This window comes from Eschscholzia californica, unplaced genomic scaffold (assembly GCF_041429995.1).
Source record: "Eschscholzia californica isolate CP2 unplaced genomic scaffold, dmEscCali1.0.p SCAF_6, whole genome shotgun sequence".
NCBI classification, from domain to species: domain Eukaryota; kingdom Viridiplantae; phylum Streptophyta; class Magnoliopsida; order Ranunculales; family Papaveraceae; genus Eschscholzia; species Eschscholzia californica.
In genome coordinates this window covers 31362781-31387987 of record NW_028238483.1, presented here as the reverse complement: position 1 = coordinate 31387987, position 25207 = coordinate 31362781, and the positions used below count along the sequence as shown (strand labels likewise).

General features: G+C 36.5%; 4 protein-coding genes, 1 non-coding gene and 1 pseudogene across 8 annotated transcripts; 2 read left to right on the top strand and 4 right to left on the bottom strand.

The window, feature by feature from the left end:
- Positions 1–27: 27 nt before the first annotated feature.
- LOC147533535 (purple acid phosphatase 6-like) lies at positions 28–2629 on the bottom strand. The gene is made up of 8 exons (XM_086645716.1): positions 2284–2629; positions 1972–2175; positions 1762–1873; positions 1297–1523; positions 1065–1203; positions 744–964; positions 534–655; positions 28–440 (listed from the first exon to the last, which is right to left on the bottom strand). Exons 1-8 carry the CDS (start codon positions 2449–2451, stop codon positions 251–253), a joined length of 1383 nt encoding a protein of 460 aa, XP_086501842.1. The 5' UTR covers positions 2452–2629; the 3' UTR covers positions 28–250.
- A 2578-nt stretch (positions 2630–5207) lies between these two features.
- Positions 5208–10579, top strand: LOC147533534 (Transducin/WD40 repeat-like superfamily protein). 2 transcript variants are annotated; one of them, XM_086645724.1, is made up of 12 exons: positions 5208–5864; positions 6513–6622; positions 7083–7152; positions 7819–7963; positions 8084–8221; positions 8441–8580; positions 8682–8729; positions 8946–9056; positions 9137–9318; positions 9410–9531; positions 9834–9910; positions 10013–10579. In XM_086645724.1, the coding sequence occupies exons 1-12, from the start codon at positions 5664–5666 to the stop codon at positions 10121–10123; spliced, it is 1455 nt and encodes a 484-aa protein (XP_086501850.1). In that variant the 5' UTR covers positions 5208–5663; the 3' UTR covers positions 10124–10579. The 2 variants fall into 2 exon arrangements, with proteins under 2 accessions (XP_086501850.1, XP_086501849.1); XM_086645723.1 differs by lacking the exons at positions 9834–9910; positions 10013–10579 and having other exon boundaries at positions 5300–5864; positions 9410–9822.
- A 42-nt stretch (positions 10580–10621) lies between these two features.
- LOC147533533 (putative GTP-binding protein OBGC2) lies at positions 10622–15254 on the bottom strand. Of its 2 annotated transcripts, none has more exons than XM_086645721.1 (10): positions 14980–15254; positions 14069–14550; positions 13716–13801; positions 13417–13500; positions 12902–12979; positions 12002–12202; positions 11813–11920; positions 11620–11694; positions 11259–11467; positions 10622–11071 (listed from the first exon to the last, which is right to left on the bottom strand). In XM_086645721.1, exons 1-10 carry the CDS (start codon positions 15093–15095, stop codon positions 10978–10980), a joined length of 1533 nt encoding a protein of 510 aa, XP_086501847.1. In that variant the 5' UTR covers positions 15096–15254; the 3' UTR covers positions 10622–10977. The 2 variants fall into 2 exon arrangements, with proteins under 2 accessions (XP_086501847.1, XP_086501846.1); XM_086645720.1 differs by having other exon boundaries at positions 13716–13807; positions 14980–15245.
- On the bottom strand, positions 15223–15295 carry TRNAE-CUC (transfer RNA glutamic acid (anticodon CUC)). The gene has a single exon. It is a non-coding gene; the product is annotated as a tRNA-Glu (tRNA).
- A 3115-nt stretch (positions 15296–18410) lies between these two features.
- Positions 18411–18941, top strand: LOC147533531 (agamous-like MADS-box protein AGL62 pseudogene; annotated as a pseudogene).
- Positions 18942–20674: 1733 nt separating this feature from the next.
- LOC147533530 (uncharacterized) lies at positions 20675–24541 on the bottom strand. Of its 2 annotated transcripts, none has more exons than XM_086646880.1 (6): positions 24186–24541; positions 23374–23855; positions 23082–23173; positions 22048–22248; positions 21859–21966; positions 20675–21734 (listed from the first exon to the last, which is right to left on the bottom strand). In XM_086646880.1, exons 1-6 carry the CDS (start codon positions 24299–24301, stop codon positions 20877–20879), a joined length of 1857 nt encoding a protein of 618 aa, XP_086503006.1. In that variant the 5' UTR covers positions 24302–24541; the 3' UTR covers positions 20675–20876. The 2 variants fall into 2 exon arrangements, with proteins under 2 accessions (XP_086503006.1, XP_086503007.1); XM_086646881.1 differs by having other exon boundaries at positions 23082–23167; positions 24186–24513.
- Between the last annotated feature and the right edge of the window lie 666 nt (positions 24542–25207).

Here is a 25207-nt window from a genome sequence, read left to right as displayed (position 1 = left end):
AACTAACGAAAAACAAAATTAATCAAATTAACAAACAAAACCCACTTGATTCCATTCACAATATATAATCTAATTCTTTTTTTCTTGTCTTTAACACACCAAATAGAAGAAAAGTACTTTGATCATAACATAAAACAAATGAAATAAAAACTAATATTATACCCTAAAGACCGAAAGAGGATTGATCATAGCATAAAACGAATGAAATAAAAACTAATATTATACTCTAAAGATCGACCTAGAAATGGGTTTAGACACTGGTTTCCTCATATGGGTAGAAGTATCTATTGTGTACCCACAATGAATCGCCCACGACAGGTTCACTGTCCTGATTACGATGCCACGAGTAGTGTGCATGAGTCCTGTTCTTGATCTCAAGCATCCCGTGCCCGAAACTTGATTCTCTAAAAGCTGAGTAGTCCGGTTGTGGGTTTACGAAACTGCAAAATCGTAACAATTCAAAGATATATAAGAACACCCAAGTTACCCAAATAGTCGGGTATTCTATATACAGGTAATGTATCGAATATTACCTATTAGCAAGGCCTTCGATGTTTCCTCCATCACCAAGATTTATGTACATTGGTGCAGATGGGTCCATTACAGGTTTACAACGACCGTCTGTGATGTTGTATGCTATGTTCGATATTCGATGCTACAAATTTTTGAGAGAAAACATCGATTAGATACTCCTATACATGTAGAACTATAAACTAGATATAGATGTTCATTCTTATACTTACAGATCGTTCATAAGCATGAACATGACCAGCCAAGACAAGATCCACTTTATTTTGAACAAACCATGATTCAAACTGAACTCTCATAGTTTCTCCTTCCATGTAATGATAATTCACACTGTTATACCAAGGACTATGAACAAGAACAATCAACCACGGTGTTTCTTCTCTGTTTACCTTTGTCAATTCCTTTTGAAGCCATTCATATTGAGGAGTATATTTTCCTAAGTTCCAAATAAAACAACATTGTTTAGTGAATCTTGAAACAAAAAATATACTTATAAATACAAGTCATGGGTCAAGAATAAGTGTATGTATCAATACCGTATGCTGAGTACGAAGAAAGTACAATGATGTGAGCCGATGCTCGCTTAACAGAATACCAAAGTGGTGAAGTACTCTTCGATGCCTTATACGGGGTATGATATCGATGCATAAATGGCTTAAATGGAATAGGTTCACCCTATACAATACCATATAAACAACATTAGATTATATACAAAGTTAAATATTTCAAACAAACACTTTTATATGCATTATGAATCAATGAACTTACATTATCAGGTAGGTAGTCGAGTTCGTGATTTCCAGCAGTCCAGATCCATGGCTGATACGCGACGTTTTTCTCAACCAATCTAGCCCAAGAATCCCATCTGTTATTGTCATGGTTTTTGTAATGATCTGCATAAGAAAGATCACCTACATACAACACTGCCTGCCCTTTGGTGTTGGAATTGTAATGCTCTAATGTCTGATTTGAGTCATAAGTCTGTCCTAAATCCCCTGCAATATTATTCACAAAAATCCAAGTATACCCATTATTAGATAATCAAAATTTATCACTTCTTAATCTGGTTTTTGTTTTCCTAATTGTCTGTCTGAATCTGACTCGTCTAAATCTGACACATTCATTCAAACTGGACCGTCTTTACGTCCAATTAAATATCTGTTTGAAAAACAAAAAAGACCACCACTAATCTCAAACTGAAAAAAAAGGAACAATGTGATTCAAAGTACAAACCTATGATACCAAAGGTACAAGGAACATCGGGTCCGACTGCGGGAGGAGTTGTAAAGTAGAATTGCCGGGCAACCGGAGCACCACCAACCTCGTAAAAGTATTTGGTATCATACTACACACAATAAACGTCGAATTATAACAAGTTCGATAAATATTACATTTTTTTTTAATTCAAAATCGAATAACATAAAACATTAAAATTTTACCAACCTCTAAATTATCAATGGTGGCATGATGAATATAACCAGAGGTATAGTCAACGAATCGATACTTTTTTACAGAACCATGTACACGACGAATATCTTTAGGATCATCAGCCTTCCAATATCTAACAAATCTATCTCCTGGCTTTAATGGAGTCACCCATGATATAATCATAGCTTTACCAACATAATCTCCTTGTGTTATATGAACCTTGTTAAAAAAAAACAGAACAAAAACATTAAAATCTTAAAAATCTCAAATAACAAAGATTTTCTAATGGGTTAAATTAAGAATGAATATGGAATCGAAAATAATTACTTGTTCGGGTGCATTAAATCCTTGAGGAGGAGAAAGAACACTTAATGGAATATCGGTCGAGTACGTGCTCGATCGTATATAAGAACTAGTTAGACCTCCATTAGAGAAGTGAAAAATACTTAATATCAAGATTGAAACAATTAGTAAACTCACGTAATGAGAAGCCATTACTTTTGTTTTTGGATTTGTTTGATCTGAGGTATTTATAAGGTTTGGAAGTTTGTTTGGTTTAAGATTGATTCGATGTGATTTAACTATATCTAACTAATATATTAGGTATATTCCAGAGTTCTATTTAATTTGAAACGCCAAAAAAACTAGAATATTCCTTCCTATATTCTCTCCTTCAAAGTTCAACCCTCATCTCACAATTTGTAGTTATAATTCGGATATTGGGGCCTGCCTCTGGGTCATCTTGGAAGTGGAGATGAAGTTGCCACTGAAAACGAGGCGCTTTAACCAGGAACTATGGGCACGGCCGCACGGGCGCTTGTGTCCGTGCTTGTCTGCCGATTAAGGGGTAGACCGCAATTAAAATAAGAGTTATTTTGTGCAAGACACAGACATAAATACCGAGTAATCTTTTTTTTGAGTTCGGAACGTGGACCAACTTTGACTAACTTTATCATCTAAAAAGTAACGAGGTCAAACAACAATTTTTTTATTATTATTATTATTTTTTTTTTTTTTTGACTAATACTATTGTTACAATCTTTTTTGAGAAATATTCAAAATAAAATATAATTACATACAATATATTTACATAAACATGCATACTCTGCTGACCACCACCATTTCTCTGCCCCCCCCCCCCCCCCCCCCTATTTCTCCTTTCTATTTCTCTCCCCCCTCTCTCACTCACTATTTTTGCGAAAAGAGAATTTCCTTTGTCGGAACCCTCCTTTGTCTAAGACGAAGGAAAATGGTCTAAACCTAAAATTCTAAAGGTTACTACATGACTCTCTCACTTTCTCTGTTGAGGCGGAGGAAAAGGCTTTGACTTGAAATCAAACTCTCCATGCGGGTTACTAAGAAGGGAAGACTTCCTTATTTTGTCGAGACAATAAGAAGATAGAGAGAGATAGTGGTGTTGTTCATCTAAGATTTTCCCACCCAAAACTTGGACTATACTGATACAATACGTTATTCTCTCCAATTCATCTTCGTGAATTTAACATCTATTGATGTTCTAAAACAACACTAAGCTACTTGAATATAATAGAAAATATTTTTTAACATTAAGATACTTTGATATTTACGAACAAATAAATATTTATGGATGTATTAATTTTTTTTATCAATTTTTGTGAATGAGCGGATGAATGCATGCATGCAGCCAAATTTTGTGAAATTTGTAGCTTCGTATTCGAGGTTTATAAATTTATGCGAGTGTGGAGGTTTATGTGAATATAGTTAATGGATGTAAATAGGTTATTTTATTTTTATTTTGAATATTTCTCTAAAATTACAAAATTTGTGTTAGGAACATTTGAACTTTAAAATTAGTGTTTGGGGCATCTCACGTTTTGAACTAACGCAATAGTCTAGTAACGTGAAGGGCTATTAGGCATCGTTATTTTTTTGATGATAAAGTTACTCAAAGTTAGTTCTTGCCCCAAAGTTAAAAAAAAGAAGACATTTTCATATCCCAAACTCATCACTCGGTACTTATGTTTGCCTCTTTCACAAAATAACTCGAAAAACATGGGCATCCTTGAGATTTCAAAGGCACGAAGCGAGTTTTAAAAATTTGGGCCTAGACGCGTTTCACAAGAAAAAAAAAAAATTGTATACCGAAACTTTCTACATTTTCTTGCACATAATGTGAGGTTTAAACATAAAACTTGTGTTCATAACTTGTAATCCGAATCGAACGATCAGATAGAGTTAAGAGGAAATTGATTGGGGTTTGGGGAAAGCCCTTGTCAGTCCTTGGTCGATCTCCCGATGAAGTGGTTCAACGAGGAACTCGACGAGTCAGTATCATGTTCAGTTTCCTTTTTTTTTAAACCGAAAAAAAGAAAGTATTAGAAGGTGGTTCTTTGACAAAATAGCCGAAAGAAATTTTCACCTTCTTTTTTTTGTGCTTAGGGCGATAATGCTGGTTGTGGTTTGATGGTGGTTGTGGTGGTGGAAGTTTAGTATTTATAGTGGTTGTGGTGGTGGAAGTTTAGTATTTATAGTGGTTGCGGTGTTGAAGTTTAGTAATGCTAGAGGTACAATGGTAGAGGTTTAGTAATCGTGGTGTTGGTAGTGGAGGTACAACGTGGAGGTTTAGTAATCGCGACAGTAGTAGAAGTGTCAACTAAAGTAATTTCAGAAAAATACAATTTAACAGTGGTAGTTGTGGTGTTGAAGTTTAGTAAGGGTGGTGGTAATGTAGGTACGGTAGAAGAGGTTTAGTAATTGTGGTGGTGTTAGAAGTATCAACTAAAGTAATAAAAAATCTGTTTTTTTTTTTTAATGCTTATGCTTGTGATCAAACTTAGGTTGTTTAGCCTCTCTAATGTGATTATGTCCAATTGAGCTAAAGTAACCTTCTTGTTATCTTTGGTAATTTATTTATAGAGATAAAATAAATGGGGTCCCCTTAAGTCTTTCAATCTAGACTTCATATGAGGCCTTTTGGCTGGGGCCGGAAGCGACGCTTTGCCCGTTTGCACCCCAGGTTCGACCCTGTACTTGAATACTGTATATTATTTTCGCAATAATGATATCATTTGAGACAGTAGCATAAGTTAAGATGTAGTTTAGTGGTTTAGGTACTTGAGAGCGACGGCGTAGATGGTTAGGATACTTGAGAAGCGATAACGTAGATGGTATCGGAAAATTAGAAAAAAAAGATGATGACGTAGATGGTATCAGAAAATTAAAAAAATAAGCAGTAGCTAAGGTCAAGATCAACAAGCCAACATGGTTTACCAACCAATCAGCGAGAAATTCAACAATAAATTTTCACAACATATTGGTGCGTGGCTCACAGATATGTTCTCTTACCCGCCAGAGGTTTCGTGTCGAGAAGTCAACTTATAATCTGACTCGAGTCAATACAGACCCCGAGTCAGATTTAGCATCTGAATGTGAAAAGAGAAAACCAATCACTATCTCAGATGGGACTTATTTGGCTGCAAGCCTGCAGTTATCAAGAGAAGAACAGAGAAGTAGGTTGAAGGAGAGATCTCAGAGTCAGTGCATATTCTTGTGATCGAAACTAATATACATTTGTTGAATGATCGAAAGACCTAATTTTACTTTCAAATCTACTCCCATTATCATAAAAAGCAAACAGTTCGATCATCTCATCTCTGAACCGATACGGAATTTTACATATAATTCATGAAATGAGACACTGATTAAGAGTATTGGAGAGATCATCAACCATGGATGACGACGATACAGTAGTAGAGAACAGGGTTTCGTCTTCGAAGGAAGCGGTGGAGGAGGAGAAGCCAGCAGCTGTAGATCCAGAGTTCATAAGTTGTTTGCTTCAGCCTCCGAGTGCCGATTCAGATCCTAATTACATTGGAATTCGACGATTACTTTTATACAAGAAGATTACATCTGGTGTTGATCGCCGAAAGGTATACTCTTTTCTCTGTATGTTTTTAGTTGTCTGTGATTTTTGGAGCTTTTACTTTGGTTTAGGTATGGAGTTTGATTTGCCAGTTGCCACCACCATCAGTAATGGTAATTATAGAGTCCATCTTTCTAGAATCAGTCTTGCTTTGGGCGTGTTCTTGAACTTCTGTTTCCTATCCATTGCCTTAATGCAAACGTCGCCGATAACAGGCTCTAAATTCTTATCATTTCTAAAGACCTGGCCATCTCCCTCAGTCCAAATGTGATTAGATGAAGGCTGTGAAACTTAAACATCCTAACCAAGCTCCTAAATGATTATCTTGAGGCCCCTCCTAAATAGAGCCCATAGCAAACCTGAATCGAAGACGTAGAACCCACCTGCCATCTACTTAGAAGTCCGATACAATAGCATCTTCCCTAAGGTTGATTACAAATCAACTCTGAGTATCAACCAGGTCGCACTGTATTATATCCCCTCTAAGCTTCAATGAGCTGTACCTTATTGGGATTCTAAAAGTCGTATATTCGTATTTTATGCATCATTTACTTGCACTTATTGAATAGGTAGAGAATTCTGTAGAGCTCATATATGGAATATGGGTATAATTAGTTTTCCTATAATAGCTTACCTCTCTACTTTTATATTGAAGGATTGGAAATGCAATGGAAGAGGTTACGTCGCTTATCGCAATTACATTAGCAGACCAAGGAATTGGGAAAGTTTGCATATACCAAGTGGGCCAAGTACACCTGGCCAGAGGTTGGTAAAACTGTATATTGGTATACGGGACTGCGGCTATCTTTCTTAACCTAGGTTACTATTTTTTGTATATGATGTTTCTTTACAGCTCTAGTTAGTGTGCATTATGGCTTAAAAAGTTATAATACTTAAATTAACATAAAAAATCTAACTTCTCAAAATGAAAAAGGAAAGGACCACAATTCAAATGTTTTTAAATAATTCTGCTATTTAAAGACATCAATCTTCTCAGAGAGGCTTTAGATCTACGCAGACCGTCCTGCTAATCTTTGGAGATTTTAAAATATCTGTAGATGATTACTTCTCTTAAATCCAATACTGCAATGCACATTCCGAGCTTCTCTAAGATTTCTAAATATTACTACTATTAATGTGGTCTTCACTTTGTTGTCTTCTGTGCTCTGTAAATTTATGTTCACACAATTCTGACATCAGGGTAATTTACTGGTTGATGCATCAGTGGTCGATGGGTTTCCTCACCAAGTCCACTCTCTATTTGGTTTGACGGGGACAGCTTCGGTTCTAGCAGGGTACGTATGATATCCATGTTATGTACATTTTTTCACATTTTTGCTACTGGAAACGTTGTTTCTTATTGCCTTGTTTAATTGCTTTTGTGAAGCCCATCAAAAGGAAGTGTCATGGTACTGGATATAGGATCACAAGAACAAAATATGTATCATATTTGTAGCTATGACAATCCTCAAATCTATACGTGTAGTTATCTAGTTTCCTATTTCTCTTCCCTCATCAATCTCCTCTATACTTCAGAGAATTGGTAGTCTTTCCACTTGAAACTAGTTAAAAGATGATTTCCACTTTTCTAGATACCACATCGAGCCGTTTGGAGCTGTAGCTTTCGATCCTCGCAGTTCCAAGTAGGAACACTTCAAGGCAACCTGGAGACTTAAAACATATCCATAGAGATAACGTAGTTTCCTGAATTTATGTGCGTTGCAATGTTTAGCTCGGGTTTTTGAGACGGTTGGATTGTTACAACCTTGTGGACCTCTGGTATTGGAGTCTAAACTCCCATAGATGTGACCCCTGAAAGATGGTTTGCCCCACACTCAATGAACTTCTATGAATATACCGCCTAATTTTGAATTTTTTATCTACATTGCTCATTCTTTACGGTCCTTTTTGTAGATAAGGTACAAGATTGAGGAAGTACATCTAAATTTCTATTCTTGTAGGATCTTAGAGGCCTCAATTTAGCTCATAGCCATCGTACAAGTTTCAGCTCAAGTATAAGTGATAATGATCAGCTGCTTCGTAAGGTTGAACATGCATATTCTTTTGTTGGGATGCATTGTATCTTTGACAATTGCAAAGCATCAGGTAATTCTTTAATTTCTTATTGGTCGCAAAAGTGGTTCTCCGGCACTGCCATGATCCATTTTCTTCTATTGTGCTTTCTTTCTTTAAAGTCAAAGCAACATAATAGGTTCTTGTTTTCAGTTACGGTTTTGAAGTTTGGACACATGAGTTCGGATATTCTTGCATATGGTGCTTCAGATGGATCCTTGACAGTATGTAGTGTCTCTCAGTCGCCATCTATTATCAAGCATTTGAGTGGTCATTCGAAAGATGTCACAGGTTTGACCAAGTGAATACTCCATTTATACTCTAAACCTCTTTTTTAGCACAACTATATCTTGAGATTGTATTTCCTTAGACTTATACTGATAAATGGTATGAGTTTATTGTATTACCAAATAAAATAGTGTAGTTCTATCTATTTACACCTAAGTGTATTACCAAATAAAATAGTGTAGTTCAATCTATTTACGCCCAAATATTTAATCTTGTTTACAGATTTTGACTTTTCATCCAACAATCAGTATATTGCTTCATCGTCAATGGATAAAACTGTAAGAATCTGGGAGATATCAAAAGGAAACTGCATTCGAGTAATATACGGAGTCACCTCACAATTATGCATCCGTTTTCACCCAGTGAGTACAAACTACAGAGCAACATTGATATCTTTTAGGAGTAATGACTAGTATTATTTGTTGCCGTGTTCTACAGTTATACTGATGCTCTAGTGCTGCAGGTCAATAACAACTTCCTTTCAGTTGGCAACGGCAATAGAGAAATCACGGTAATTATTACCTTGTGCTTGTCATTTGTCATGATAATTAAATATTTTTCTAGATTTCAACAGTTCTCACTGGATCTTTTTTCCACATTTGCTTGTGTGACCTTTTCAAGTTTTTTTTCCCTTCATAATCTTGAGTGGATCATTCAGTGAGGAACTCAAACAGTATTTTGGACACTACAAATTCGAAACTTCTGTTACTAAATAAGTACATTCCAGGTGATAAATTTCAGCACTGGGAGGATCATAGATAAGACAATGTTTCAGAGTGAGGTCACAGCTATGGACCATGATCGTACTGGTCAGATTATTTTTTGTGGTGATTCTCAGGTTAGCCGATTATTCATCTTAACTTTTATTTATTTGGTGAAAACTTAATATACACAGATTAATTTTAGTTGAAACCACAGGGGTGCATATACGCTGTAAGTATGGAATCCCGTACAGGGGCATTATCCAAATCTCATCGCAACCGAAGTAACGTTAAACTCAAATCTCCTGTTACAACTGTACAATATCGTACCTTTTCTCTGTTGGCAAGAGGCCCCGTGCTATTAACATGTACTCAAGATGGAAGTCTATCTTTCTTCAGGTTTACACCTGCAATTAGTTGACACTGTTCCTAAATTACTTCTGATGGAATAACTATTTTCCCTGAAAACTGAGTTTTCTTTCACTTGTAGTGTCGCTTTGGAGGTTCAAGGCTACCTGACTCTCCGTTGTTCTCTAAAGTTGGCTCCTCGGGTACACAGTATACGGGCTTCGTTCTGTCCTCTACTTTCTCTTGAAAAAGGAGAATTTATAGGTAAGTACACTATCATCTACATTTCCAGTTTACCTTTGTTTTTATCCCTACCTGAATTTTTCTGTAGTAGATTTCGTATTTTTGTTCTAGTTGGATTTTTCAAGAAACCTAATTTCACTTCATTTTACTGTAACCTAACCGTTCAACAAACTCTTATCTTCTTTTTGAACTTACTATCCCGCGTCAACTCAAGAATTGTACTTACATATTATCGAACTCTGATTTGACAAGAATCCTTGTCTTACAAGAGCTATTAAATTTTCCTCTTCTATTTACTTTCGCCTGATTTGTGGAATTTGAAGTTGCTGGAAGTGAGGACTCCAATGTTTACTTCTATGACTTGACTCGACCAAAGCATACGTGCGTAAACAAGTTACAGGTTTGCTTCTCACACAAACACTCCCTCTCTCTCAAAAATCATTTGTCTAATAACATGTGAAACTGTGAATGACAACGGTGATGCACACTTCAATATTTGCAGGGTCATAGTTCTCCAGTCATTGGGGTTGCTTGGAACCATGGAGAAAACTTGTTAGCTTCATCAGATTCCGATGGAACTGTCATCGTGTGGAAACGAGCAAAGACTAGTTAGGCCAAATCACAAAGAGAAGCTAAAAAGAAGACGTACAATATTCATATATATTACATTGAAGAAACACAAAAGTTGCAAGTTCACTCCAAACATGCATTTTCTTCATCGATTTTCAGCAGACAGACGAGAGTTTCTCACAACTTGGAAGCATCCAATTGTCTCTGATGCGTATAGACACCAACAAACTGAAAAGGACAACTAGCCTCTAGCCGGATTTAGTTCTAAATTAGTTATTATCTTTCCTACCCAATTTTTGTTTTGATATTTTTTCCAAATGACTTGTACTTTTTTGCTGTATTTACTGATGGAGTCAGTGGTGACATATTGTGTTAACTCTGTGTCTATTTGAATGATTTAGCTACAGGGCTAAAGACCCACTTAAGCTTGTTCGGTTCAAACAGTTGTACTACACCTTATACGGTATGCCGCTTGTTCTAAGAATTGGGTTACTTTCCCGAGTTCCTTTAGTTTGTTTTAATTTTTAAAGCCAGTTGAATAGAGTTTATGAATGTTTCTGGGTTAATAAATGCATGAATACAACAAAATCTATAAAGCATGTCTTATGAATCTCGTTTGTTACAGAACCAAGTAAACTCTAACCATCTGAGAAGAACAAGTTCACTTAACAAGTTTACTTGACAAGTTCACTTTACAAGTTCCCTCAATATGCTAACATCATATATGGGTTCACCCAAAACCGAGTTAAAACATAGAAGCATTTGCGCCAGTTCTTGCATCCGCAAGTTCCTTCATTAGCTATTTGCGCACCAAACCGAGACGACGCTCCTCTCCATGCTTTTAGCCTTAGGCACCTATATAAGGTGGGTATTTGCAGTATGGTATTTCAAACTGAGTTAGGTTCTTAACTCCAATGCTTTTTCTGAACCTTGGCATATCCTTAAGCCTGCCCTTATCTCCTTCAGCATCTCATCGACATTTATACCTTTCCTGTAGAAAACCAAGAGAGACAATTCTTCGCAATGAGCAGTTGTTATCACTAAGAACATGTGGTATGTATGTTTTCCAGCGCAATGAACATAAAATGGAGGTTCCAAGTGGTAAAGCAAGAAAGACTCGAATTTGGAAGTCTTTAAAGTAAGGAGAAGAATATTAAATAGAACGACAAGGGCCTTACAGAACGCTAACACCGACAACAGAAAGTGGGGGTGGATAGTCTTCGATTTGTTTCTCCTTCCTTTCTCTGCTCACAGGCCTCGTAGAAGGGATATTTGCATTATCACTTTGAATTGGTTGTGATATATTCTCTGATTCTAGACTAGCAACTACCTCGTCACATCCAATTGTGGAAATTTCTTGAAGCAAAGATGGCAACCGTTCTTTTGCCTGACGTTCATATCAACCAAATGAGGCTTCAACTTTCACAAAATAATACAAATTAAAAGGTGAAACAGATAAATAAAACAGGCATCTTCAGAAAGAGAAAATGCTTTTGTTAAACCACGAACACGAGTACCAAAAGAAACTAGTTAAAATACCTCAGGAAGATCAATCTTATTTAACACCACGACAAATGGTCTTTCAAGATATTCAGGATTGTACATTCGCAATTCCTGCAACATAATAAGAGCATATCTAATTAAGAACATCATACCCGCAGGAGAATCACACAATTCAAGCATAAAGCATAAATTGACTACAAAAGAACATTCTGATTGATGAAAGTTGTACCTCTTTGACAGTTCTGTAGTCCTTCACAGGATCCTCAGCAGCTGCATCAACAATATGAACCAACAGTTGGGTCCTCCTCAGATGCCTCAAGAAATTGCGACCTAGTCCCTGCAACCAGTAGCTCTCTAATTTAATGACAAGATAAATGTTGATAGAAACCAAGCTACTAGGATAATCGTCGTTAATTACCTTCCCCAGATGAGCACCTTCAATTAGTCCAGGCAGATCAGCTAAGGTAGCTTCGGATGAATACTTCCCTGCACCCAAACTCGGATCACCACCAAGGCGGCCAAGGTTTGGAATTAATGTAGTAAAAGGGTAATTGGCGATCTCCGGTTTTGCAAGTGTAATAGCACCCAAAAGAGTTGACTTTCCAGCATTTGGAAGTCCCTTGGAAAAACAAGTGAAATTCGTATAACTTGAAAAGGAAGCTATATAATTATGTCGATCCAAGCTTATACCACTTGAGGTTGATCTAGTTCTCGAAAAAATGTGCACATTTTATTATCATTTAAAGTTGAAGAGGCGAAGGGTAAAAGAGTAATTAAAAAATGAAAATTCTAGTTATTCAGTTCATACCGGTCAAAACATATTAAAATTCAAAAACCATACTACCATATCTTTCCTAAAGCGCCACAAATTGCAGTTTCACTTGGAGTACTAAGACGAAATCGTATACTATATGTGTATGGACTAGAGCCCGAAGTATACAAAACCACCCGCCTAATTGTGCTCCTACCAGCACATGCCCAGACGCTAAGGTGCATCTATTGACCACCCAAGACCAGCACATGATTTGATTAAGAGGTTATCATCTCAATACATGATTACTCCTGTTGGAACGGGGTAAATTTTCAGTTTTGACCTTAAAAATGGTTCTTATGTGTGCCTAGACAATAATGGAAAATCTTGAGGTGCATATCCTCCTGGATTTTAGGTCCGGTCTCTTTTATTTTCCAACAAGTTGGTATCTGTAAAATTTTATCATTATCATCAGCTACAGCAGTAGTTTTTCAGCCGAAAGAAATTGAAGAAAATTAATATGAGGAAGACTCAGACATTACAACCAGTGGACAGATGAACACTTACCACTAAACCAACATCAGCCACTACTCGTAATATTAACTCCAAACTAACCTCCTCCCCAGGCTGACCAAGCACTAAAACCTGCAACATAATGAGCATTCACGGACATTAACTTTACCTTCCAAAAATATAGTTGACAAACCACGAAATGAAACCTTCTGATGCAATTCATCGTACCATGTTCAATATTAATTGTAGGTGACTAGTATTGTTTCTTATGGAAGACTATAAGCAGAACATAAACAGCTAATACTTTTAACAATTCCAAACTAGTTATACAAGAGCAAATGTTCTTGAGTAGGAAAATGTATTTCACCATGAAATGCTTAAGTAGAATTTCATCCTCATCACATCATGACCTAAGTTTGAGCACTTCAAGTTTATAATAAACAAAATGCTAAATATCGTTTTCTTTAACTAGTTATCACCAAATGGTTTAAATTTATCTGATGAGTTTCAACTGCATTTCATGGCTTGAATAAGTAAATTTCTCATATTAGTAAACTTGGTGATCTTACCTTGTCACTGTCATCCCTCATGACATTAGTGGTTAAAGACATCGTCTTTCTTCTTCTATGCTCAGGCATCTCTAACAAGCTAATCTGCCACATCCGGACAAACCAACTAAGGAACACGCTTAGAAATAAGGACATAATAAACACTACCCAAATATCAACTAAGCAAATGAAAAAAAAAACTGAAAGTCAGTAATAAAGTTGGCACACAAGGACACTGGATTTTAGTTGAGAACAGAAAAATAACAAGTTAGAGTGAAAATTATCACATAAGCAACCAGAACTTGGAAAGGATTGCTCACCCCTCCTTGCCCACCCCTAGCTACAAGAATTTCATCACCTGGTTGTGCTAGATCTGCCAGAAAGGTCCCTCGCTTACGTTTCACAACTGTACCTGCCAAAGTATCGAAAATTATGAGCCACAACGGGAAACAGCAGTGTATTTACTACATCTCTAAACATCGGAAAGTCGGATGCTCAAAATTAAAATACAGAATTTAGTCATTTCAAAAGTCTTGGATTGATAACATTACCTGTTAGTATGGCATAGAATAAATGAGTCTAATACTATAACCTTTTTTGCAAAGACACAAAAAAGACTAGATATTATGCAAGCGGAGAATCAGTTTAAGATAGTGAAATTAGATGTACAGACCTACTGGAACAGGAATACGCAACGTCGGTGAAGCAAATCCATCACGTAACTGAGAAGTCAAAACACCCATGGCATCAACATTGCCTCCACGCTTTGCATTATGCCTACTCTTTCTATGAAACTCCAACAGAGAATCTAATCCCTCGTCTGCATAAATGATAACATCACCTCCATGCCCACCCATCGGAAGGATAAGTGATCCATCTGAATCCCTTTTATACAAACTCTTTTTCTTCTTCTCTTGATTACCATGAGCATACTTCCGTTGTGTTTTCGGAGGTGCTTTCTGTTCCGGCATACTAAGAATAGCACCGTGACCTCCATCACCGGATCTAACTGTGATAATCACTTGATCAAAATACTTGTGAGGTTCCTTTAGCAATGTGGAAAGGTTAGAGGAAGGTGATTCCTTAACCTTGGTGAGTCTGCATTTAATTGACGGATACCGAACTCGCTCATTATGATTTCTATCCAACTTAACTCTGCAAATTAGATACATATCGAAATAATCAACCCCCCATACAGAGAGAATATAAGTATTGGACATTTTAAGTAAGAATTAACTCTGAAAATTGTATATATAATCAAATTCATGAATACCCATGTAAAGAAAACATAAAGTATTGCAGAATTCAAGTATGAAAACAACATGGAAACATAAAATTTAAGCAATTCATTCTATTATTTGAAAATTTAACAAGGTAAGATGACACTTTCCCAGGTAAAGTAAGAACTTTTAGCCCAAAAATGACCAGCAAAGTCAATTAATTTTCCTTTTATTTAGAAAAGGGGATGAGATAAATGAATAGAACTTATGGGATTTGGGTTTTCCAGATATTAAACTTGGAGCATCTTAAAAATGAGAAAGAAATGAAAGAGAACTTAGAGAGAGAGAGAGAGAGAGAGAGGACCTGGTAGGGAGAAGGAGAAGAGAAGTAGTCTTTAAGCCAGTGGTGGTGGTGGTGGAAGAGTCGGGACGAAGTTGAAAAGTAGAGGAAGGGTTATTGAGAAGACAAGAAGCAGCCATTAGATTATAGTGTGTCTCCTCTTGCTGGAGAGATAAAAAAAACTGCTTTTCAGCTTTATCAACAACAGTGAACAGAAAAAAAAAAAAAAAAAAAACACATTTTTAGGGAGATGAAAAAAAATGAAAATTCCGTTGCCGGGACTTGAACCCGGGTCTCTCGGGTGAGAGCCGAGTATCCTGACCAACTAGACTACAACGGATTTGTATTCCGTGAGGGCGCTTACATATTCTGATGACTAAAAGTCATGGCAAGATTTTTCAAGCCTATAACAAGACCCCTTCAAGACCTATAACCTATGTACACAATAAATTATATGGATTTTTTTCTTTTTACCTAAATGTAAACAACGATCCTCGAGTTTATGACCTTCGATTGTAGAGGTGGACCATACTATAAAATATAAGTAGGAATTGACGATCAAAGACATACCACGTGGTTGCAAGAAGATGTCAATCCATATTGTGTCATATTCTGGAAATTCATCAATGCTTCTCACATCCTCGTCGGTGATCGACGATGGTGGATAAATTTTCAAGTCGCAGTCCTCGGGAAAAACGTATAATAAAATGAACTATTGTCATAGAAAAGATTCCGATAAATCTAGGCCCATGCACCCCATAGATTAAGAAGAAACTCAAGCTACGGTTGGCGCGCCAGGATCACGTGGGAATGGGATATGATTCCTGGGAATCACAATCCTAATTACTGTTTGGCTCGCGGGAATGCAATATGATTCCTAGAGATCATAATCTTAATTACTGTTTGGCTCGTGGGAATGCAAGGAGAATCCTATTCTTCCAGGAATGGGAAGAATGAGATTCTCCTAAATGGGATAATAGCAAACACAGGGAGGAGGGTGGGTTTGTGATTACCATTTCCGGGAATGATTTGTTTTAATATTTATGGATAAAATTATGTTTAAGAAAATATTATAATGACTGATATAAAATCGTCATTCAAATAATATCACAACTGAAAAAAAAATCAAAGATTTAAGGTTTCAGCCATCACCATGGCAACTATTTCTCTCTCTTTCTTGCTCGAATGCAAAAAAAAATTCTCCCTCTCCCCCATCTCTAGTTTTTCCCTTCTCTCGTTCTTTGTTCATTCAAATCTCAGAACGTTTTGAAAGAATTTTTTTAAGTTGAAACCTTTATTTATTATAAAAATAAATCTTTAATAACTACTTAAACTGGTGTATCGCGTTACTGTCTCATATCTACAACTTTTAATAGATAATATTTATTAAAATATATAACAAAGTTTACCTATAATTTATGTAGTAAAAGTAAAAAAGATATAACAAGTTTTTTTAATAAAAGTTTACATTCCTATTCCTATACGAACCAAACACCAAGTTAGGAATCGAATTCCTATTCGTGGTCATACCAAACGTCAAACTAAAATAATCTGATTCTCCAGAATCGTGTTATGGGAATACGATTGCCAGGAACCACATTCCATGCCGGCGTGCCAAACATGGCATCACTCATTGCCACCACCACCGCCATTTTTCTCCTTTTTTTTTTCTTCTTCTCTCCTTCCAATAAAACTACAATCTCTCCATTTATCCTTCTTCTCCCTCTCTCGTCTTCTCTTTATATAATCCTCACTTCGTCCGAAAACCGATTTAGTTTGGAGGAAATCGCCCTACACCAGAAAGTTGGTTGGGGGAATCCCCCAAACCAACCCAGTTTTGGAAGGATTCCAAAATCGGTCTGGTTTGGGAATCTTCCCCTTCGTCGGAAAAGCTAGAGAAAGAATAAGTGGGAGGAGAAGGGGAGGAGAAAAGAGATAGGAAGGAGAAGAGGAAGAGGGAGGAAGAGAGAAATAATTGTGGTGATTATGGTCGAAAGTGGTAGGCGGAGAAGAAGGATTCAGGAAAAAAAATTAAAAGGTCGTCGGCAATAGTTGTTTGTCGGCGACCATCACCGGAGTAAAGATAAAAAGAAGGTGGAGTTGAGAGAACAAAAAGAAAAACCAACAAATTTCACTCAAAGTTATTTCTCATAACAATTAGAAAATAAATTGGTCAACTGAAATCGACTAATTTTTGACAAAATCTTTAGACCCCAAAAAACATTCTCATTTCTCCACACATCTGGCCACTCATGAACCATCTGTATACAAAGTGAATTTTCAAATTAAATAATGAGCCATGTATCTGAAAGACAAAAATAAGTCATACATTATTCTATTTTTAGTAACTCAAAAGTCAACTTCGCTCCCTTCGACAAGAAAAAAGGTCAACTTCCCTCGCTATATAACCTTCCTAAGAATTTTAATTGAAGATAGGAAATTTTTTTTATTCCTTGACATATATTCTTATAGCACATACTAGGAATTTTTATTAAACATTTGCCAATGTTGTCACCCACTATCTCTATCTTGCAGTAGTTTAAACATGAAAATGAAAAAAAAAAGTTGTCGAGTTGGGGGAAACAAAAAGAAAAGCAACAAATTTGACTCAAAGTTATTTTTCCTTAGAAGGTAAATTGATCAACTGAAATCGACCAATTTTTGACAGTCTTTGAACCCCGAAAAGTACTCTCATTTCTTCACACCTCTCGCCATTCATGAATCATCTGTATACAAAGTGAATTTTCAAATTAAATACTGGGCCATGTGTCTTAAAGACAAAAATAAATTATAATTTATTTTTATTTTTATTTTTAGTAAGTCAAAAGTCAAACTTCCCTTAATATACAACCTTCCAAGACTTTTAATTTGGAAAAGGAAAAAAAGTTTCTATTCCTTGCCATATATCGTTAGAGCACGCACTAGGAATTCTTATTAAACGTTTGCCAGTGTTACCACCCATTATCTCTGTCTTCCAGTGGTTTAAACATGGAAATTAAATGAAATATAATTTATCTTTTTGGTAAATATTATAGTCAACTTCCCTCAATATACAACCTTCCATGATTTTTAATTGAAAAAGGAAAAAAAGTTTCTATACCTTGACATATATTCTTAGAGCACGTATTAGGAATTCTTATTAAACGTTTGCCAGTGTTGCCACCCATTATCGTTGTCTTGAGTGGTTTAAACATGGAAATGAAATGAAATTAAATAAAATTAAATAATTATGATTTATCTTTTTAGTAAATATTAACAGTCTTATCTAGAAGAATCACAATTTGTGAGCCAAGTAATGATTGTATGAAAGCTTAATTGAGACACAAAAATGACTACATCAATGAGGACTATCTCCTATATATACCTTCGCCCTCACACTTAAACTTCACCAAAATTCCATTCATTTCTCTTTCCTCCATAGATCTAGAGCATTTTCGTCTACAATGCCGAGGCGGCCAAGTATGGGTCGTCAAAGAATTGAAATAAAGAGAATAGAAAAGGAAGAATCTCGTCAAGTGACTTTCTCTAAATGCCGAGTTGGTGTTTTTAAGAAAGCCAGTGAGCTTTCGATTTTATGTGGTGCGGAGGTTGCAATAGTCCTCTTCTCATTGGCTGGGAAAGCATTTTCATTTGGCCATCCTTCGGTCGATTCTGTCATTGACCGTTTCCTCACTGGAAACGCCAATCGTGACGACAACCCTGTGGCATCACTCACTGAAGCCAATAGAAGGGCTAATGTCAGAGACTTGAGCAATCAGTATACTGACATTATGACCCAGATAGCAGCAGAGAAGAGAAGAGGTGAAGAGCTTGAGCAAGCTAGGAGAACCAGTGTGAATCAGTTTTGGTGGGATTACGATCAATTAGGTCTAACTGAGTTGGAAACATTGAAGAACTACATGGAAAATCTCAAGAATCAGATCGCAAAGCGATATAGTGAACTCCTAATTAACGGAACTGCCAATATTGGACGTTCTATTCCTTAGATGAAGGTGGTCCTAAAATATCAATGTGTATTGAAGTAACAATGTTCTTTGATTTCAAATAATATTAGAGTTTCATTTGTATTGGTTAGCTTATTCTCAGTTGTACTGCTTCTATCAAATCACTTATAATCCATAATAATAACACAATCACTTTGTGTAGTACATGAGTTAGTTTTTGCTTATGTTGTTTCTCTAGTTGGAGACGTGATTATGCTCTCTCTTTGTTTTGTCTTGATTAAAAAGAGTCTCGGTTTATTTTGAAAGTAGAATACTTCGTTTCTCTGATCCCCAAAAAAGTAAACGCTAAGTGAGTAGTGGCTTATCAGTAGTCATTCTTTCAGTTCAACTGAATTAAATGAAAAAAAAAAAGAAAAAATCGGAGGATAAGAACAAGAATATTGTGGTCGTTGCGACAACAAATTATCTTTCTTAAGACACTTCACATCACTGTAACAGTACCAACAGTTAGGGTGTACGTCTTTGGCTTCCAACAACTATCTTTTCAAAGTTATGATGGTACTTCAATGTTCTGAAAGTGGGTGAACCTTCAGAAGTAATATGAGCTCCTAGACACAAGTGCCTTTTCGGCTCCAAGGACATACCCTTCAAAATGGAGGACTTAAACTGAACGTTTGGTCTAGTTTGGTGTCGCCTGGACTTTAGGCCGTTTGATCTTGCTCAAAAACGCGGAAGAAACACTCACAGTTAAATCCATACCGAGATGTACACCACAGAGAAGCCAAATGGCTGTTAGCTGAGGATCTACGGAGATCCCACCTCCTGCCAATACAGGTGGGACACGAGTCGTTGGATCCTCACATATCCAATGCCCCTCAAATGGATTTTTTCATTTTGCAGTTTAGCCCCTACTTAACTTCGTCCAAATTTTAAACTTAATTTCTCATTCATCCGGAACCGGATTCGAGAGATTTTTGGCTTTAAATTGAAGAGATCAACGAGATGATCACAGTGGCATGCTCTGTATCTGAGTTTGACGAGTCAGGTCGAGCTAAAATCGGCTCTGATTCTAACAACAACGAAATCGAAAAAACGGCAACTAGAAAACTATCATAGACTCATTATAGAATTTGGTTGTGTTTCTTTGCAAGCAGCTCAAGGTGCACAAAATTCAACAATGTCAAAAGGGTTTCCAATAGGAGGTTTCAGGTTCTTCTGCAAAGTTTGGAAGTTGGAATGGCCTATTAGAGGCTTGGAATGTTTAAAATTTAAAGTTGTACTATCGGTAGTAGGCTAAGTTGCTATCTCAAGATGTTCAATTGTATTCTAGTAATATGTAATACAAAATCTAGATATTTACGACCAGGATCGGGAGCCTGTGATTGTTCTTATTTAGATAACATATCAAGTTCCTACTATTAGTTAGTTGAATAGTTCAAAACAAGTGTCATTGTTCCTCATATATAAGATTCATATAACAAATTGGTCATGATTGAAGTCTAGAATGCTATCTTCTTTGATCAATTTTGTACCTTGACTCTGATGTTCAACAAAATATGAGTTCAGTAGTTCACGATAAAGTTCAAACACAATAACAATGTAAAATCAATAACATATCCCAAACTCCACAACAAGTATTTTGATTTCGAAACTACCCAGTTGTTTTTGTTAACCAAGAATTCCCCAATTTGCAGAGAATCATTCATCAATTCGATAAATTTTTTTTGACCAACAATGCATATCATCACTATATTAAGAAAAGAACAAGCAAAACAAAGATGAAATGAAGTATATGCAAAAGTATATTACATAATTCAGAATTATAACATGATAAATTTTCGTACTTGATAATCCGGGTTGATACATTTTTATCATTTACATCTTCATCTTCATCTTCCTTCTCCCATTCAACAATCTCTGTTTGCTCTAGTTCTTTCTTACTTCTCATTCCCATTTTTTCTCTTTCTCTAAATTCAATCAAGAAGAAGGAAACACATCTTTAACAGCAGAAGCAGCAGTCAAGTAATTAAGTGTATTCCTTAAAGTTTCTTTCTCTCTCTTCAACCTAGTTGCAGTTTCTTCTAATTCCAATAATGCTTGTTGTTCTCTAGGTGCACCTTCAAATGTACTTCCAACAAAGAAGGAAAATGGAGTTGGAAACAAATTTCTTCTCAAATCTTGAGCTTCTTTCTCTGGTTTTCCATTCAGTCGATTCGATAACCTAATTACATCTTTCATATAAGTTTCAACTTCAGTTGCCAATGCATCTAAATCATCATCACCATCAGCTGAAGGTTTATCTTCTAACCAAGTTACTTGAGCAACTAAATAGGGTTTCGTTCGAACCAATTTAGAGACACGAAATCGTTCTTGACCTTTACAAATCAAGAAGAATCGATCATCAACTAAACGTTCATGCTTAATGACTTCTCCTACGCATCCAACATCGGCAGTACCAGTTGCCGGATCAGAGTAAATAACGCCAAATCGGAGATCAGTTTGAAGAAGAGTATGCATCATCATACGGTACCGGAATTCAAATATTTGTAAAGGAAGGATAGCACCAGGAAAAAGAACAAGCGGAAGAGGGAAAAGTGGAAGTTCGATTGCGTCATCGGATTGAGGCGGGCCTGATGTGTGGTGTTCATGAGGAAAAGATGAAGATGCACAACGAAGAAGATTTGATTTCCGGCGGTGGAGAGTAAGAGAAGAAGGAATTAGGGTTTTGGATGGGAAAGATGAAGGTAGAAATGATGAGATTGATTTAGGTTTAGGGTTTAAAGAAGGTTGATTGTAACGATAAGACGATGATGATGGAGTAGGAGAGTGTAAGATCTGCGGAAGAAGAGCCATAGATAGATGAGTTGAGTATTCAGATTTTGTAGAGACAGAAAGTTAAGTATTCAAGCATAAAGCTTAAACAGACTAGCAAAAACATTCTTATTCATGAAAGTTATACCTCTTTGACAGTTCTGTAGTCCTTCACAGGATCCTCAACAGCTGCATCAACAATATGAACCAACAGTTGGGTCCTCCTCAGATGCCTCAAGAAATTGCGACCTAGATCCTGCAATCAGTAGCTCTCTAATTTAATGACAAGATAAACGTGGATAGAAACCAAGCTTCTAGAATAATCGTGGTTAATTACCTTCCCAAGATGAGCACCTTCTACGAGTCCAGGCACATCAGATAAGGTAGCTTCAGGTGAATACTTTCCTGCACCCAAACTCGGATCACCACCAAGGCTGCCCAGGTTTGGAATTAATGTAGTAAAAGGGTAATTGGCGATCTCAGGTTTTGCAAGTGTAGTGGCACCCAAAAGAGTTGATTTTCCAGCATTTGGAAGTCCCTGGAAAAACAAGAGAAAAGTCATATAACTCGAAAAGTAAGCTATAGCACTATCTTGATCCGAACTTATTCTACTTTAGGTTGATCCAGTTCTCGAAAAAATGAGCTCCTTTTATGATCATTTAAAGTAGATTAGCCGAAGGTTAAAGGAGCGAATCGAATATGAAGATTCTAGTTATTCAGTACGTACCGGTCAAAACATATTAAAATTCAAAACATACTACCTGTCTTTCCTAAAGTACCACAAATTTCACTTTCACACGGAGTACTTAGCTGAAATCGTGTACTATATATATTGATGAAGACTAGAGACCGAAACATACAAAATCACCCGCCTAATTATGCTCCTACCAGCACAGGCTGAGATATTAAGATGCATTTAGTGACCACCCCAGACCAACATATGATTGGATTAAGAGGTTATCATCTCAATACACGATTACTCCTATCGGAACGGGGTAGATTTTCAGTCTTCACCTAAAAATTGGTTAAAATATATGCCTAGAGACAGTAATGAAATTTTTTTGAGGTGCATATCCTCCTAGAGTTGTTGAGGTTACAATACGAGCCTAAGCTCAGCCCAAAGAAAAGTGGGTTGGAGTATGGGGCTTGAGCTGAAATTTGCATTTTCAGCCGAAGCCATCTACGATTAGACCTGCTCTAAGATACACTAAACGCTACTTGTATATCAACTTAGCAAATGAAAAAAAACTGGAATCAATAATAAAGTTACCACACAACCACACAGGGATACTTGATTTTAGTTGTTAACAGAAGACTAGTAATTGTGAAAATGATCACATAAGCAACCAGAACTTAGAAAGGATTGCTCACCCCTCCTTGCCCACCCCTAGCAACAAGAATTTCATCACCTGGGTGTGCTAGATCTGCCAGAAACGTCCCTCGCTTACTTTTCACAACTGTACCTGACAAAGTATCGAAAATAATGAGCCACAACAAAAAATGGAAGTGTATCAACTAGTGTCTATCAATAGTTATTCACTACATCTCAAAACATCGGAAAGTCGGATACTTCAAATACAGAATTTAGTCATTTAAAAAGTCTTGGACTGTTAGATTGGCAAGCGGAGAATCAGTTTTAGATGTTGAAATTAGATGTACAGACCTACTGGAACAGGAATACGCGACGTTGGTGCAGCAAATCCATCACGTAATTGAGAAGTCAAAACACCCATGGCATCAACATTGCCTCCACGGTTTGCATTATGCCTACTCTTTCTATGAAACTCCAATATAGAATCTGATCCATCGTCTGCATAAATGATAACATCACCTCCATGCCCACGCATCGGAAGGATAAGTGATCCATCTGAATCTCTTTTACACAAACTCTTTTTCTTCTTCTCTTGATGACCATGCGCATGCTTCCGTTGTGTTTTCGGAGGTGCTTTCTGTTCCGGCATACTAATAATAGCACCGTGACCTCCATCACCAGACCTAACTGTGATAATCACTTGATCAAAATACTTGTGAGGTTCCTTCAGCAATGTGGAAGGGTTAGAGGAAGGTGATTCCTTAACCTTGGTGAGTCTACATTTAAACGAATGATGTCGAATCCCCTCATTATGATTTCTCTCCAAATTAACTCTGCAAATTAGATTACATAACGAATTAATCAACCCCTCATATAGAAGTATAAGTATGAATTAACTCCTAAAATCAGATATATATGAAATTCATGAACACCCATGTAAAGAAAACACAAGTATTGGACAATTTAAGTATGAAAACAACATGGAAACATAAAATTTAAGCAACCCTTCATTCTATCTAGTAGTTGAAATTTAACAAGGTAAGCTAACACTTGCCCAGGTAAAGTAAGGACTTTTAGTCCCAAAATCGATCAGTTTTCCTTTTATTTTCAAAAGGGGATGAGATAAATGAATCGAACTTAGAAACCGCAAGAGAGAGAGATACCTGGTGGGGAGAAGGAGAAGAGAAGTAGTCTTTAAACCAGTGGTGGAGGAAGAGTCGGGACGAAGTTGTAGCTTCAGAGAAGTAGAGGAAGGATTATTGAGAAGACAAGCAGCCATTAGATTAGAGCGTCCGTCTCCTATAGAGAGAGAGAGAGAGAGAGAGAGAAGACTGTGTTTGAGGCTTTATCAAGTTTATGGGGATTTGGATGTCCCACCGGAATGCAATGCCACAAATTTATTGAAAACAATTGATACCAATCTTTTAGTGATAGAATTTCTCTCTCTAGTTCAAACCAAACTAACCGATCTTAGGGAGACTCCAACCTGAGAGCCGAACCCCACGTTGGACTTGCCCTTAGGGGGTGGTAGTGGTTCAAGACATTGGAGGACATCTTCACGTCACTTAATGTCCTTTCAAATGTCTCATAATGTCTGCGTTACTCGTTTCAGACACGACATTACGAATTTTTCAAGATAAGTTGGTTTCATTGACATTTCGGGACGTCTTAGTGTAAATTTGGAGAGCTTTTGAAGAGAGAATGTTTCTGAAAATATGAAAGATATCCTAGGTACATTTCGATAAGGAAGATAATAAAATTAATAATAATTATTATTATTATCATTATCATTATCATTAGATTAATGATATATAAAAATGTAACAATATTAATTATTATAGGGAAATTTGGTCAAAACTTTCTAAACAATTTTGGACTTTGGTTAAAAAGAATCAGTCGGTTTTTTTTAGTCTTCATCTCCCTGAGTACTTTCTCAATTTAGAGGGAAACAAGAATGTTTTCCATGGAGGAAAATTTCAAAGGGTTTAGAAGATTTTCCGAGGAAACAAATTTTGAAGGAAAACAAAACATTTTTTTCTTTTCCTTCTTCTTCAACTCCGCGCACCACCACCACCGTCATTTTTCTCTTCTTTTTTCTTCATCCTCTCCTATCTTTTTCTCTCACATAACCTATCTCTTTCTCTCACACATTCTCTCTTATAGTCACCCCCTCTTATAGTATCTT

Bases quoted from the DNA above. Each gene is read 5' to 3' on its own strand.
- LOC147533533 (XM_086645720.1), bottom strand. From the start codon at position 15,095: ATGGCTGCTTCTTGTCTTCTCAATAACCCTTCCTCTACTTTTCAACTT. The intron at 13,501-13,715 runs GTGAGCAATCCT...CGGATGTGGCAG, and splicing joins CTAGGGGTGGGCAAGGAGGG to ATTAGCTTGTTAGAGATGCC. The intron at 11,695-11,812 runs GTACAACTTTCA...ATTATGTTGCAG, and splicing joins ACTACAGAACTGTCAAAGAG to GAATTGCGAATGTACAATCC.
- LOC147533535 (XM_086645716.1), bottom strand. From the start codon at position 2,451: ATGGCTTCTCATTACGTGAGTTTACTAATTGTTTCAATCTTGATATTA. The intron at 2,176-2,283 runs GTAATTATTTTC...TTTTTTAACAAG, and splicing joins GATTTAATGCACCCGAACAA to GTTCATATAACACAAGGAGA. The intron at 965-1,064 runs GTATTGATACAT...TTTGGAACTTAG, and splicing joins TTCTTCGTACTCAGCATACG to GAAAATATACTCCTCAATAT.
- LOC147533530 (XM_086646880.1), bottom strand. From the start codon at position 24,301: ATGGCTGCTTGTCTTCTCAATAATCCTTCCTCTACTTCTCTGAAGCTA. The intron at 23,856-24,185 runs GTATCTCTCTCT...TCTAATTTGCAG, and splicing joins CTTCTCCTTCTCCCCACCAG to AGTTAATTTGGAGAGAAATC. The intron at 22,249-23,081 runs GTGAGCAATCCT...TTGTTTTTCCAG, and splicing joins CTAGGGGTGGGCAAGGAGGG to GGACTTCCAAATGCTGGAAA.
- LOC147533534 (XM_086645723.1), top strand. From the start codon at position 5,664: ATGGATGACGACGATACAGTAGTAGAGAACAGGGTTTCGTCTTCGAAG. The intron at 9,057-9,136 runs GTTAGCCGATTA...TTGAAACCACAG, and splicing joins TTTTTTGTGGTGATTCTCAG to GGGTGCATATACGCTGTAAG. The intron at 9,319-9,409 runs GTTTACACCTGC...TTTCACTTGTAG, and splicing joins GGAAGTCTATCTTTCTTCAG to TGTCGCTTTGGAGGTTCAAG.